This window comes from Oncorhynchus gorbuscha, linkage group LG10 (assembly GCF_021184085.1).
Source record: "Oncorhynchus gorbuscha isolate QuinsamMale2020 ecotype Even-year linkage group LG10, OgorEven_v1.0, whole genome shotgun sequence".
Taxonomy (NCBI): Eukaryota; Metazoa; Chordata; class Actinopteri; order Salmoniformes; family Salmonidae; genus Oncorhynchus; species Oncorhynchus gorbuscha.
The window spans coordinates 82983688-82997877 of NC_060182.1; the positions used below are offsets into that span (position 1 = coordinate 82983688).

General features: G+C 48.5%; 1 protein-coding gene across 1 annotated transcript in view; it reads left to right on the forward strand.

The window, feature by feature from the left end:
* LOC124046657 (actin-histidine N-methyltransferase-like) overlaps window positions 1–13883 on the forward strand; it is a 53590-nt gene extending 39707 nt beyond the window's left edge. Inside the window, exons 12-13 of the mRNA XM_046367282.1 lie at window positions 11192–11352; window positions 12911–13883. Of these exons, the coding sequence (XP_046223238.1) occupies window positions 11192–11352; window positions 12911–13588 (839 nt within the window). The 3' untranslated portion in view covers window positions 13589–13883. The remainder of the gene's footprint in view (window positions 1–11191; window positions 11353–12910) is intronic.
* The last annotated feature ends 307 nt before the right edge of the window (window positions 13884–14190 follow it).

A 14190-nucleotide genomic window follows, 5' to 3' on the forward strand; every position in this document is an offset into this window, starting at 1 on the left:
GTATGCCCGTCTGTCTGTCTGTGTATGCCCGTCTGTCTGTCTGTCTGTGTATGCCCGTCTGTCTGTGTATGCCCGTCCGTCTGTCTGTCTGTGTATGCCCGTCTGTCTGTCTGTGTATGCCCGTCTGTCTGTCTGTCTGTGTATGCCCGTCTGTCTGTGTCTGTATGTCTGTATATGTCTGTCTGTCTGTATGCCCGTCTGTATGTCTGTCTGTCTGTCTGTATGCCCGTCTGTATGTCTGTCTGTCTGTATGCCTGTCTGTCTGTCTGTCTGTGTATGCCCGTCTGTGTCTGTGTATGCCCGTCTGTCTGTCTGTGTATGCCCGTCTGTCTGTCTGTGTATGCCCGTCTGTCTGTCTGTGTATGCCCGTCTGTCTGTCTGTGTATGCCCGTCTGTCTGTCTGTGTATGCCCGTCTGTCTGTCTGTGTATGCCCGTCTGTCTGTCTGTGTATGCCCGTCTGTCTGTCTGTGTATGCCCGTCTGTCTGTGTCTGTATTCCCGTCTGTCTGTCTGTATATGTCTGTCTGTATGCCCGTCTGTCTGTATGTCTGTCTGTCTGTATGCCCGTCTGTCTGTCTGTGTATGCCCGTCTGTCTGTCTGTCTGTGTATGCCCGTCTGTCTGTCTGTGTATGCCCGTCTGTCTGTCTGTCTGTGTATGCCCGTCTGTCTGTCTGTCTGTGTATGCCCGTCTGTCTGTCTGTGTATGCCCGTCTGTCTGTCTGTCTGTCTGTGTATGCCCGTCTGTCTGTCTGTCTGTCTGTCTGTCTGTATATGTCTGTCTGTATGCCCGTCTGTCTGTATGCCCGTCTGTATGCCCGTCTGTATGTCTGTCTGTGTATGCCCGTCTGTCTGTCTGTGTATGCCCGTCTGTCTGTCTGTGTATGCCCGTCTGTCTGTCTGTCTGTGTATGCCCGTCTGTCTGTCTGTCTGTGTATGCCCGTCTGTCTGTCTGTCTGTCTGTGTATGCCCGTCTGTCTGTCTGTCTGTGTATGCCCGTCTGTCTGTCTGTCTGTCTGTGTATGCCCGTCTGTATGTCTGTCTGTCTGTCTGTATGCCCGTCTGTATGTCTGTCTGTATGCCTGTCTGTCTGTCTGTCTGTGTATGCCCGTCTGTGTCTGTGTATGCCCGTCTGTCTGTCTGTGTATGCCCGTCTGTCTGTCTGTGTATGCCCGTCTGTCTGTCTGTGTATGCCCGTCTGTCTGTCTGTGTATGCCCGTCTGTCTGTCTGTGTATGCCCGTCTGTCTGTCTGTCTGCCTGTCTGTCTGTCTGTGTATGCCCGTCTGTCTGTCTGTCTGTGTATGCCCGTCTGTCTGTGTATGCCCGTCTGTCTGTCTGTCTGTGTATGCCCGTCTGTCTGTCTGTCTGTGTATGCCCGTCTGTCTGTCTGTCTGTGTATGCCCGTCTGTCTGTCTGTGTATGCCCGTCTGTCTGTCTGTGTATGCCCGTCTGTCTGTCTGTGTATGCCCGTCTGTCTGTCTGTGTATGCCCGTCTGTCTGTCTGTCTGTGTATGCCCGTCTGTCTGTCTGTCTGTCTGTGTATGCCCGTCTGTCTGTCTGTATGCCCGTCTGTCTGTCTGTATGCCCGTCTGTCTGTCTGTATGCCCGTCTGTCTGTCTGTATGCCCGTCTGTCTGTCTGTATGCCCGTCTGTCTGTCTGTGTATGCCCGTCTGTCTGTCTGTGTATGCCCGTCCGTCTGTCTGTGTATGCCCGTCCGTCTGTCTGTCTGTGTATGCCCGTCTGTCTGTGTCTGTATGTCTGTCTGTCTGTCTGTATATGTCTGTCTGTATGCCCGTCTGTCTGTATGTCTGTCTGTATGCCCGTCTGTATGTCTGTCTGTGTATGCCCGTCTGTCTGTCTGTCTGTCTGTCTGTCTGTGTATGCCCGTCTGTCTGTCTGTCTGTGTATGCCCGTCTGTCTGTCTGTCTGTCTGTGTATGCCCGTCTGTCTGTCTGTCTGTGTATGCCCGTCTGTCTGTCTGTCTGTGTATGCCCGTCTGTCTGTGTCTGTATGTCTGTCTGTATATGTCTGTCTGTCTGTATGCCCGTCTGTATGTCTGTCTGTATGTCTGTGTATGCCCGTCTGTCTGTGTCTGTATGCCCGTCTGTCTGTCTGTCTGTATGCCCGTCTGTCTGTGTATGCCCGTCTGTATGCCCGTCTGTCTGTCTGTCTGTGTATGCCCGTCTGTCTGTCTGTGTATGCCCATCTGTCTGTCTGTATATGTCTGTCTGTCTGTATGCCCGTCTGTCTGTATGTCTGTCTGTCTGTCTGTGTATGCCCGTCTGTCTGTGTCTGTATGTCTGTCTGTCTGTCTGTATATGTCTGTCTGTCTGTATGCCCGTCTGTCTGTATGTCTGTCTGTATGCCCGTCTGTATGTCTGTCTGTGTATGCCCGTCTGTCTGTCTGTGTATGCCCGTCTGTCTGTCTGTGTATGCCCGTCTGTCTGTCTGTCTGTGTATGCCCGTCTGTCTGTGTATGCCCGTCCGTCTGTCTGTCTGTGTATGCCCGTCTGTCTGTCTGTGTATGCCCGTCTGTCTGTCTGTCTGTGTATGCCCGTCTGTCTGTGTCTGTATGTCTGTATATGTCTGTCTGTCTGTATGCCCGTCTGTATGTCTGTCTGTCTGTCTGTATGCCCGTCTGTATGTCTGTCTGTCTGTATGCCTGTCTGTCTGTCTGTCTGTGTATGCCCGTCTGTGTCTGTGTATGCCCGTCTGTCTGTCTGTGTATGCCCGTCTGTCTGTCTGTGTATGCCCGTCTGTCTGTCTGTGTATGCCCGTCTGTCTGTCTGTGTATGCCCGTCTGTCTGTCTGTGTATGCCCGTCTGTCTGTCTGTGTATGCCCGTCTGTCTGTCTGTGTATGCCCGTCTGTCTGTCTGTGTATGCCCGTCTGTCTGTGTCTGTATTCCCGTCTGTCTGTCTGTATATGTCTGTCTGTATGCCCGTCTGTCTGTATGTCTGTCTGTCTGTATGCCCGTCTGTCTGTCTGTGTATGCCCGTCTGTCTGTCTGTCTGTGTATGCCCGTCTGTCTGTCTGTCTGTGTATGCCCGTCTGTCTGTCTGTCTGTGTATGCCCGTCTGTCTGTCTGTCTGTGTATGCCCGTCTGTCTGTCTGTGTATGCCCGTCTGTCTGTCTGTGTATGCCCGTCTGTCTGTCTGTCTGTCTGTCTGTATATGTCTGTCTGTATGCCCGTCTGTCTGTATGCCCGTCTGTATGCCCGTCTGTATGTCTGTCTGTGTATGCCCGTCTGTCTGTCTGTATATGTCTGTCTGTCTGTATGCCCGTCTGTCTGTCTGTGTATGCCCGTCTGTCTGTCTGTGTATGCCCGTCTGTCTGTCTGTCTGTGTATGCCCGTCTGTCTGTCTGTCTGTGTATGCCCGTCTGTCTGTCTGTCTGTCTGTGTATGCCCGTCTGTCTGTCTGTCTGTGTATGCCCGTCTGTCTGTCTGTCTGTGTATGCCCGTCCGTCTGTCTGTCTGTGTATGCCCGTCTGTCTGTCTGTCTGTCTGTCTGTCTGTCTGTCTGTGTATGCCCGTCTGTCTGTCTGTGTATGCCCGTCTGTCTGTCTGTGTATGCCCGTCTGTCTGTGTCTGTGTATGCCCGTCTGTCTGTGTCTGTGTATGCCCGTCTGTCTGTGTCTGTATGTCTGTCTGTCTGTCTGTCTGTATATGTCTGTCTGTCTGTATGCCCGTCTGTCTGTATGTCTGTCTGTATGCCCGTCTGTATGTCTGTCTGTGTATGCCCGTCTGTCTGTCTGTCTGTCTGTGTATGCCCGTCTGTCTGTCTGTCTGTGTATGCCCGTCCGTCTGTCTGTCTGTGTATGCCCGTCTGTCTGTCTGTGTATGCCCGTCTGTCTGTCTGTCTGTGTATGCCCGTCTGTCTGTGTCTGTATGTCTGTCTGTCTGTATATGTCTGTCTGTCTGTATGCCCGTCTGTATGTCTGTCTGTCTGTGTATGCCTGTCTGTCTGTCTGTCTGTCTGTCTGTCTGTCTGTCTGTGTATGCCTGTCTGTCTGTCGGTGTCTGTCTGTCTGTATGTCTGTCGGTGTATGTCTGTCGGTCTGTCGGTGTATGTCTGTCGGTCTGTCGGTGTATGTCTGTCGGTCTGTCGGTGTATGCCTGTCTGTCTGTTTGTCGGTGTATGCCTGTCTGTCTGTCTGTCGGTGTATGCCTGTCTGTCGGTGTATGCCTGTCTGTCGGTGTATGCCTGTCTGTCTGTCTGTCTGTCTGTGTATGCCTGTCTGTCTGTCTGTCTGTCTGTCTGTCTGTCTGTCTGTCTGTCTGTCTGTCTGTCTGTCTGTCTGTGTATGCCTGTCTGTCTGTGTATGCCTGTCTGTCTGTCTGTGTATGCCCGTCTGTCTGTCTGTGTGTGTATGCCCGTCTCTGTCTGTCTGTCTGTCTGTCTGTCTGTCTGTCTGTCTGTCTGTCTGTGTCTGTCTGTCTGTGTATGTCTGTCTGTGTATGTCTGTCTGTCTGTCTGCCGGTGTATGCCTGTCTGTCTGTTTGCCGGTGTATGCCTGTCTGTCTGTTTGCCGGTGTATGCCTGTCTGTCTGTTTGCCGGTGTACGCCTGTCTGTCTGTTTGCCGGTGTATGCCTGTCTGTCTGTTTGTCGGTGTACGCCTGTCTGTCTGTTTGTCGGTGTATGCCTGTCTGTCTGTCGGTGTATGCCTGTCGGTGTCTGTCGGTGTATGCCTGTCGGTGTCTGTCGGTGTATGTCTGTCTGTCTGTCGGTGTATGTCTGTCTGTCTGTCGGTGTATGTCTGCCTGTCTGTCGGTGTATGCCTGTCTGTCGGTGTATGCCTGTCTGTCGGTGTATGCCTGTCTGTCGGTGTATGCCTGTCTGTCTGTCGGTGTATGCCTGTCTGTCTGTCTGTGTATGCCTGTCTGTCTGTCTGTGTATGCCTGTCTGTCTGTCTGTCGGTGTATGCCTGTCTGTGTATGCCTGTGTCTGTCTAAGTGTCTGTCTATAAGTGTCTGTCTGTCTGTCTGTCTGTGTCTGTCTGTCTGTCTATAAGTGTCTGCCTTTATGTCTGTCTGTCTGTCTCTGTCTGCCTGCTTGCCTGTCTGTCTGTCTGCCTGTCTGTCTGTCTATAAGTGTCTGTCTGTCTGTCTGTCTGTCTATAAGTGTCTGCCTGTCTGTAAGTGTCTGCCTGCCTGCCTGTCTGTGTGTCTAAGTGTGTGTTTGTCTGTCTGTGTCTGTCTGTCTGCCTGTCTGTCTGTCTGTCTATAAGTGTCTGCCTGTCTGTCTGTCTATAAGTGTCTGCCTGTCTGTCTGTCTATAAGTGTCTGCCTGTCTGTCTGTCTATAAGTGTCTGCCTGTCTGTAAGTGTCTGCCTGCCTGTCTGTCTGTCTATAAGTGTCTGTCTGCCTGCCTGTCTGCCTGCCTGTCTGTCTGTCTGTCTGTCTGTCTGTCTGTCTGTCTGTCTGTCTATAAGTGTCTGTCTATAAGTGTCTGCCTGCCTGCCTGCCTGCCTGCCTGCCTGCCTGCCTGCCTGCCTGCCTGCCTGCCTGCCTGCCTGCCTGCCTGCCTGTCTGTCTGTCTGTCTGACTGTCTGTCTGTCTGTCTGTCTGTCTGCCTGTCTGTCTGTCTGCCTGTCTGTCTAGAAGTGTCTGCCTGTCTGTCTAGAAGTGTCTGCCTGTCTGTCTAGAAGTGTCTGTCTGCCTGTCTGTCTATAAGTGTATGCCTGTCTGTCTCTCTGTTGTTTCTGTCTCTCTCTCACACACACACATACATACACACCCATACATGCACACACTCAGTGAGCCCAAACAAACAAGGCATGACACCAGTTGTGAATTGGGAGTTATCCACATTCAGAGGGTCTGAAAAATATTCATTCACATGTTGAAACACCTAGTGACTGATGACATAAATCTCACTGCCAGGCTAGCGTCCTCTGGCTAGAAGCTGGGCAGACCAGGATTCAAATACAGTTTGAAATCATTTCAAATACTTTACTTGATTGGCTAACTTGTTGAAAATTTTAGGGCTGCAATTCCGTTAACGGGATCGGTATGACAACAGCCAGTGAAAGTGCAGGGCGCCAAATTCAAACAACAGAAATCTCATAATTAAAATTCCTCAAACATACAACTACCTTATACCATTTTAAAGGTAATCTTGTTCTTAATCCCACCACAGTGTCAAATTTCAAAAAGGCTTTACAGCGAAAGCACCACAAATGAATGTTTGGTCACCTCCAAATCACAGAAAAACACAGCCATTTTACCAGCCAAAGACAGGAGTCACAAAAAGCACAAATAGATGTAAAATTAATCACTAACCTTTGATGATCTTCATCAGATGACACTCATAGGACTTCATGTTACACAATACATGTATGTTTTGTTCAGTAAAGTTCATATTTATATAAAAAAAATCTCAGTATAATTATGTTCAGTAGTTCCAAAAACATCCGGTGATTATGCAGAGAGCCATGTCAATTTCCAGAAATACTCATAATAAACGTTGATCAAAGATCAAGTGTTATACATGGAATTTTAGATCCACTTCTCCTTAATACAACCGCTGTGTCAGATTTCAAAAAGCTTAACGGAAAAAGCACACCATGCAATAATCTGAGGTCTGCACTCAGCCCAATCAAGACAAAAATATATCCGCCATATTGTGCAGTCAACAGAAGTCAGAAATAACATTATAAATATTCACTTACCTTTGATGATCTTCATCAGAATGCACTCCCAGGAATCCCAGTTCCACAATAAATGTTTGATTTGTTCGGTAATGTCCATCATTTATGCCCAAATAGCTACTTTTGTTAGCGCGTTTGGTAAACAAATCCAAAGTCACGAAGCGCGTTCACTAAAAGCAGACGAAATGTCAAAAAGTTCTGTAACAGTCAGTAGAAACATGTCAAACAGTGTATTGAATCAATCTTTAGGATGTTTTTAACATAAATCTTCAATAATGTTCCAACTGGAGAATTCCTTTGTCTTCAGAAGTGGGATAGAACAGAGCTCGCTCTCACATGAACGCTCGTGGTCAACGCATGTTCAGGTCATGGTAGACCTTACTCAATTAGCTCTCAATCGCTCCTCCTTCCCAGTAGAAGCATCAGACAAGGTTCTAACTGTTGACATCTAGTGACTGTTGACATCTAGTGGAAGCCTTAGGAAGTGCAAAATGACCCATATCCCACTGTGTATTCGAAAGGTGATGAGTTGAAAACCTACAAACCTCAGATTTCCCACTTCCTGGTTGGATTTTTTTCTCTCGTTTTTGCCTGCCATATGACTTCTATTATACTCACAGACTTCATTCAAACAGTTTTAGAAACTTCAGAGTGTTTTTCTATCCAATACTAATAATAATATGCATATATTAGCAACTGGGACTGAGGAGCAGGCAGTTTCCTCTGGGAACCTTTTCATCCAAGCTATTCAATACTGCCCCTGCAGGTCGCTCTGGATAAGAGCGTCTGCTAAATGACTTAAATGTAAATGTAAGTTAATGGGAAAAGTCCTGGTACTCCAGGCAGGCTAAAGCAAACTCAGTCTATTTAATGCAATCCTTGCTGTTAATAGATCACAGAGCAGCATTCAACTGCCCTAAACGTTTGGAAATGATGAGTTCACTTTAAAAGGCATCTCAAGTGCAATTGCACTGTTTAGCTCACATCTGAAGACTGGGGGGCATTTAGGACGTACTACAGATCGCTATAATATCCTAATGATTATGATCACACTTCCTCAATTCCAGTAATATGGTGACACTATAGGAAAGCTGGTTTGGTATGGTTTAGAAACTTGGGATCCAAGCTGGAGTTATCAGTGTGGCCCTGTCACCTGGACATGTGGAAATACAGCATCTTGACACCTATAATAAAACCTCCAGGCTTTCGTCATAACTGTCCATTTATTAGAAAAAACAACTAGTTTAGGGAAAAAACTATCCCGCCCAACTAGTTATCCTGAATAATGGACGTTCTGGAGTAATAATAACACAACCAACGATCAACGATCTGTAGGAATACTAGTCCCGTGCCATTAGGTCTTTGGTCACGTGCATGAGATGCATACTTGTGTCACGGAAAGAGAGCAAGGATTGAGGGAATATGGAAAGTTTTTCCTAAACAAATTGGGGATTTCGGTAACAGAACTTTTCAGTCAGAAATAGCTGTAATTATCTTGCAGTTTCAGCAACATGGACAGCTCGATAAACACTTTGATGTTCAGTGGTGGTCGCTACAGCAGGGGGGAGAGAGAGACAACTGGTTCTAGTCACAGTCACTCGCAAGTCTGAGCCTGGCACAATCAAATCAATTGCTGGTCGGAGTACATGTAGTTATTTGTGTGTCTTAATTATTTAATCAAACAGTGTGCTTAAAGCATCAGACAAGCTCAGTGAATATAGTTGATTTGATTAAAACACGTGTCAACATATTGAATAATATATGATTTTTTTAAATTGACCAATCGATTGGACGAAAGAACAGACGACGACTTGGTCGATTTAAAAAAAAAATTGTATTTATGTATTTTTGTGTCAACGATCTACACAAAATACTCTGTAAAAGTGGATGAAAAATTCTAACGTTTGTAAATCATTTATGAAAAATACAACACTATCTTGATTAGATAACTACTCAACCCCCTGAGTCAATATGTGTTAAAAGCACATTTTGGCAGCGATTACAGAGTCTCAAAGAGCTTTTGCACACCTGGATTGTACAATATTTGCACATTCATTTTTTTATTCTTCAAGCTCTGTCAAGTAGGTTGTTAGTCATTGTTAGACATCCATTTTCAAGTCTTGCCATAGAATTTTCAAAATGATTTTAAGTCCAAACTGTAACTAAAGCCACTCGAACATTCAATGTCGTCTTGGTAAGCAACTACGTTGTATATTTGGCCTTGTTTTATTGGATTTCTACTCATCTACCAATAGGTGCCCTTCTTTGTGAGGCATTGGAAAACCTTTGTGGATTAATCTTTTTTTGAAATTCACTGCTCGGCCTGAGGGACCTTACAATTATCTGTATGTGTGGGGTACAGAGATGAGCAGTGGTGGAAAAAGTTCCCCCCCATCATACTTGAGTAAAAGTAAAAATACCTTAATAGAAAGTGACTCAAGTGAAAGTCACCCAGTAAAATACTACTTAAGTAAAAGTCTAAAACTATTTGGTTTCAAATATACTTTGGTATCAAAAGTAAATGTAATTACTAAAATATACTTTCCTTTTCACCCTCCCCTCCTTTCACCCTCCCCTCCTTTCACCCTCCCCTCCTTTCACCCTCCCCTCCTTTCACCCTCCCCTCCTTTCATGTCCCCTCCTTTTCATCCTCCCCTCCTTTTCATCCTCCCCTCCTTTCATGTCCCCTCCCTTTCATCATCCCCTCCTTTTCATCATCCCCTCCTTTTCATCCTCCCCTCCTTTCACCCTCCCATCCTCCTTTCACTCTCCCCTCCTTTCACCCTCCCCTCCTTTCATGTCCCCTCCTTTTCATCCTCCCCTCCTTTTCATCCTCCCATCCTCCTTTTCATCCTCCCCTCCTTTTCACCCTCCCATCCTTTCATGTCCCCTCCTTTCACCCTCCCCTCCTTTTCATGTCCCCTCCTTTTCATCCTCCCCTCCTTTTCATGTCCCCTCCTTTTCATCCTCCCCTCCTTTCATCCTCCCCTCCTTTTCATCCTCCCCTCCTTTCATGTCCCCTCCTTTCATGTCCCCTCCTTTTCATCCTCCCCTCCTTTTCATCCTCCCCTCCTTTTCACCCTTCCATCCTTTCATGTCCCCTCCTTTTCATCCTCCCCTCCTTTCATGTCCCCTCCTTTTCATCCTCCCCTCCTTTTCACCCTCCCATCCTTTCATGTCCCCTCCTTTCACCCTCCCCTCCTTTTCATGTCCCCTCCTTTTCATCCTCCCCTCCTTTCATGTCCCCTCCTTTTCACCCTCCCCTCCTTTTCATGTCCCCTCCTTTTCATCATCCCCTCCTTTCATGTCCCCTCCTTTTCATCCTCCCCCTCCTTTCATGTCCCCTCCTTTTCATCCTCCCCCTCCTTTTCATCCTCCCATCCTTTCATTTCCCCTCCTTTCACCCTCCCCTCCTTTTCATGTCCCCTCCTTTTCATCCTCCCCTCCTTTCATGTCCCCTCCTTTTCATCCTCCCCTCCTTTTCATCCTCCCCTCCTTTCATGTCCCCTCCTTTTCATCCTCCCCTCCTTTTCATCCTCCCCTCCTTTTCATCCTCCCCTCCTTTTCATCCTCCCCTCCTTTCATGTCCCCTCCTTTTCATCCTCCCCTCCTTTTCATCCTCCCCTCCTTTTCATCCTCCTTTTCATCCTTTTTTCATGTCCCCTCCTTTTCATCCTCCCCTCCTTTTCATGTCCCCTCCTTTTCATCCTCCCCTCCTTTTCATCCTCCCCTCCTTTTCATCCTCCCCTCCTTTTTTCATCCTCCCCTCCTTTTCATCCTCCCCTCCTTTCATGTCCCCTCCTTTCATCCTCCCTCCTTTTCATGTCCCCTCCTTTTCATCCTCCCCTCCTTTTCATGTCCCCTCCTTTTCATCATCCCCTCCTTTCATGTCCCCTCCTTTTCATCCTCCCCTCCTTTCATGTCCCCTCCTTTTCATCCTCCCCTCCTTTTCATCCTCCCATCCTTTTCATCCTCCCCTCCTTTCATGTCCCCTCCTTTTCATCCTCCCCTCCTTTTCATCATCCCCTCCTTTTCATCATCCCCTCCTTTTCATCCTCCCCTCCTTTCGCCCTCCTCCTTTTCGCCCTCGCCTCCTTTTCGCCCTCGCCTCCTTTTCGCCCTCGCCTCCTTTTCGCCCTCGCCTCCTTTTCACCCTCCCCTCCTTTTCATCCTCCCCTCCTTTTCACCCTCGCCTCCTTTTCACCCTCCCCTCCTTTTATGTCCTCTCCTTTCATGTCTCCTCCTCCAGCGTAATTGAGCCTTACATAATATCGCAGATCAAAAGAAAGATCTGGAAAACAGCAGTTGGCTACCAGTCAACCTGTAGAATAACAGTCCCTTATCTTAACCTTAGTCTGATATTCTTTTAAATTAATGTCACCAAACTAAATGGACATCTTTACAAATATGTGTACCTGTTTAGCTATAAAAATCTGTCCCTAGGATGAATAGACCTGAATTGTGTACTTGTGTTTTCCCTCTGTAATCATATTGGTCCTGCCATTCTGGTTCACTGCCATTTAACTGTTTCTCTCCACAGAGGAGCTGAAGGACTACCTGGTAGGTGAACATGCCATCAATAAGGTTTTCACACTAGGTAACACGGAGTTCCCAGTGAGCTGGGACAATGAGATGAAACTTTGGACATTCCTGGAGACCAGGGCTGCCCTGCTGCTCCAGACCTACAAGACCAGCTCCCAAGTCAGTGAAGATTTCACCCACCTCACTGTGTTGTTTTGGGTCAGCGTGTCTACTCTGTATCAGTGTTGTATAAAGTAATGTTTAGTATATTTCAACAGGACCCATTCTCAACCTGATAAGTTAACAAACTCTTCCTCTGCCTTCTGTATGTTATCCCTTCCTCTCTCTGCTTTCCCCCCCCTGTCTCTGTCTGTCTCTGTCTGTCTCTGTGTGTGTGTGTCTGCTCTACCTCACTCCCTTTCTCTCTGCTTTCCCCCTGCTGTCTCTGTCTGTCTCTGTCTGTCTCTGTCTGTCTCTGTCTGTCTCTGTCTGTCTGTCTGTCTGTCTGTCTGTCTGTCTGTCTGTCTGTCTGTCTGTCTGTCTGTCTGTCTGTCTGTCTGTCTGTCTGTCTGTCTGTCTCTGTGTGTGTGTCTGCTCTACCTCACTCCCTTTCTCTCTGCTTTCCCCCCTGTCTCTGTCTGTCTGTGTGTGTGTGTGTCTGCTCTTCCTCACTCCCTTTCTCTCTGCTTTCCCCCTGCTGTCTCTGTCTGTCTCTGTCTGTCTGTCTCTGTCTGTCTCTGTCTGTCTCTGTCTGTCTGTCTGTCTGTCTGTCTGTCTGTCTGTCTGTCTGTCTGTCTGTCTGTCTGTCTGTCTGTCTGTCTGTCTCTGTGTGTCTGTCTGCTCTGTCTGTCTGTCTTTCTCTCTGTCTGTCTTTCCCCCCTCCCTTTCTCTCTGCTGTCTGTCTGTCTCTGTGTGTGTGTGTCTGCTCTACCTCACTCCCTTTCTCTCTCTGCTCCCCCCTTGTCTCTGTCTGTCTCTGTGTGTCTGCTCTACCTCACTCCCTTTCTCTCTCTGCATCCCCCCTGTCTCTGTCTGTCTCTGTGTGTCTGCTCTACCTCACTCCCTTTCTCTCTCTGCCCCCCCTGTCTCTGTCTGTCTCTGTGTGTCTGCTCTACCTCACTCCCTTTCTCTCTCTGCTTCCCCCCTGTCTCTGTGTGTGTGTGTGTCTGCTCTACCTCACTCCCTTTCTCTCTGCCCCCCCCTGTCTCTGTCTGTCTCTGTGTGTGTGTGTCTGCTCTACCTCACTCCCTTTCTCTCTCTGCTTTCCCCCGCTGTCTCTGTCTGTCTCTGTGTGTGTGTGTCTGCTCTACCTCACTCCCTTTCTCTCTCTGCTCCCCCTGTCTCTGTCTGTCTCTGTGTGTCTGCTCTACCTCACTCCCTTTCTCTCTCTGCTTCCCCCTGTCTCTGTCTGTCTCTGTGTGTCTGCTCTACCTCACTCCCTTTCTCTCTCTGCCCCCCCTGTCTCTGTCTGTCTCTGTGTGTCTGCTCTACCTCACTCCCTTTCTCTCTCTGCTTCCCCCCTGTCTCTGTGTGTGTGTGTGTCTGCTCTACCTCACTCCCTTTCTCTCTCTGCCCCCCCCCCCTGTCTCTGTCTGTCTCTGTGTGTCTGCTCTACCTCACTCCCTTTCTCTCTCTGCTTTCTCCCCGCTGTCTCTGTCTGTCTCTGTGTGTGTGTGTCTGCTCTACCTCACTCCCTTCCTCTCTGCCCAATGTCTCCCCACCTCCCTCCGTCCTCCAGGATGACCAGTGTGTGTTGGAGAATCCTGACCTCTCCTTCCACTCCCGTGTGGCCATCCAGCTACGCCTGGCTGAGAAGCAGATCCTGGAGAAGGTTGTGGCCAGCGGCAAGGCCAGGCGCCTGCACTTCCAGCAGCAGCAGGAGGAGGGCGCTCCGCTGCCCCGCTATGAGGAGAGCGACATCTCCCTTCTGGAGAACGCAGAGGCCGACACCAAGCTGCCTCTCATATTGAGGAAACTTCAGGAGGAGGACGACGACCAGGCAGCGGTGGAACGGGTGTTAGCCCAGGTACAGCAGCTGGGACAAGGGGATGCAGCCAGGGAACTAGCCTCCCTCATAGTCAACGGGGATGGTGGGAAGGTGGTAGTCAACGGGAATGGTACGGACGCTAGCCCAGTCCTGGAGGTTGGTGTGGACGCTAGCCTGAATCAGGAGGCTAGCAAAAAAGTTAGCTTAACCTCCTTGGACGCTGGCCAAAGTGCTAGCCCTGCCCAGGAGGAGGATGGTATGGTTGCTAAGTTCACCACGCCAGACGCTGCTGACCCAGCTACCACCCGGGAACAAGAAGGCCAAACGGAGAACGGAGGAGACAATGCTACTGCTTCTCTCTCACAGGAAGTGGACGTGGACCTGAGTGCAGAACGAACTGGAGACGTGCCCAATGTGAACAGTGTATAGGTGTAATCATCATCTAGCTAGGCCTTATTGCAGAAGAAGAGCAGTGCCAGCCAGTCAGCCAGTCGGTCAGCCAGTCAGTCAGCCAGTCAGTGTTGTCTCTTAAGTGACTCACAGAAATAAAGGAGAATTAATGAAGAATTCCGATGTAAAAAACTGAACACTGTTGGTTGGTTCATCCCTCCTTCCACTGCTTTGTTAGTTTTACCTCCGTACCGCAGCAGACTGCACAGTGCCAGTCAATGTCCCTCCCCTTTCCCTTTTATCTGAGCAGTAAACGTTTCTAATGTTTTATGAACAACTGGCTTTGTTTTTTTTATTTTACAGTGCTTCACTGGTTTACCTTGAGATTATTGACACACGAGCTGTGAGACAATGGTAGTTAGTAACAATGGCAGCGCTGGTTTCAGTTCCACTACTGTAGGGTGAACAGAAAGAAAGAGCAGATTGAATTGAGTTTAATGTTATCTTCAGCAAGCCAAATCTTATCCTAACAGCTTTACCCCTCACTCCTCACTCAGTTTATTACTGTGGTTTATCTCCATATACGACTGCTATAATTTCACTTGACAATCTTCTTCAGTGGTGTATTCGGTTCTTTGTTG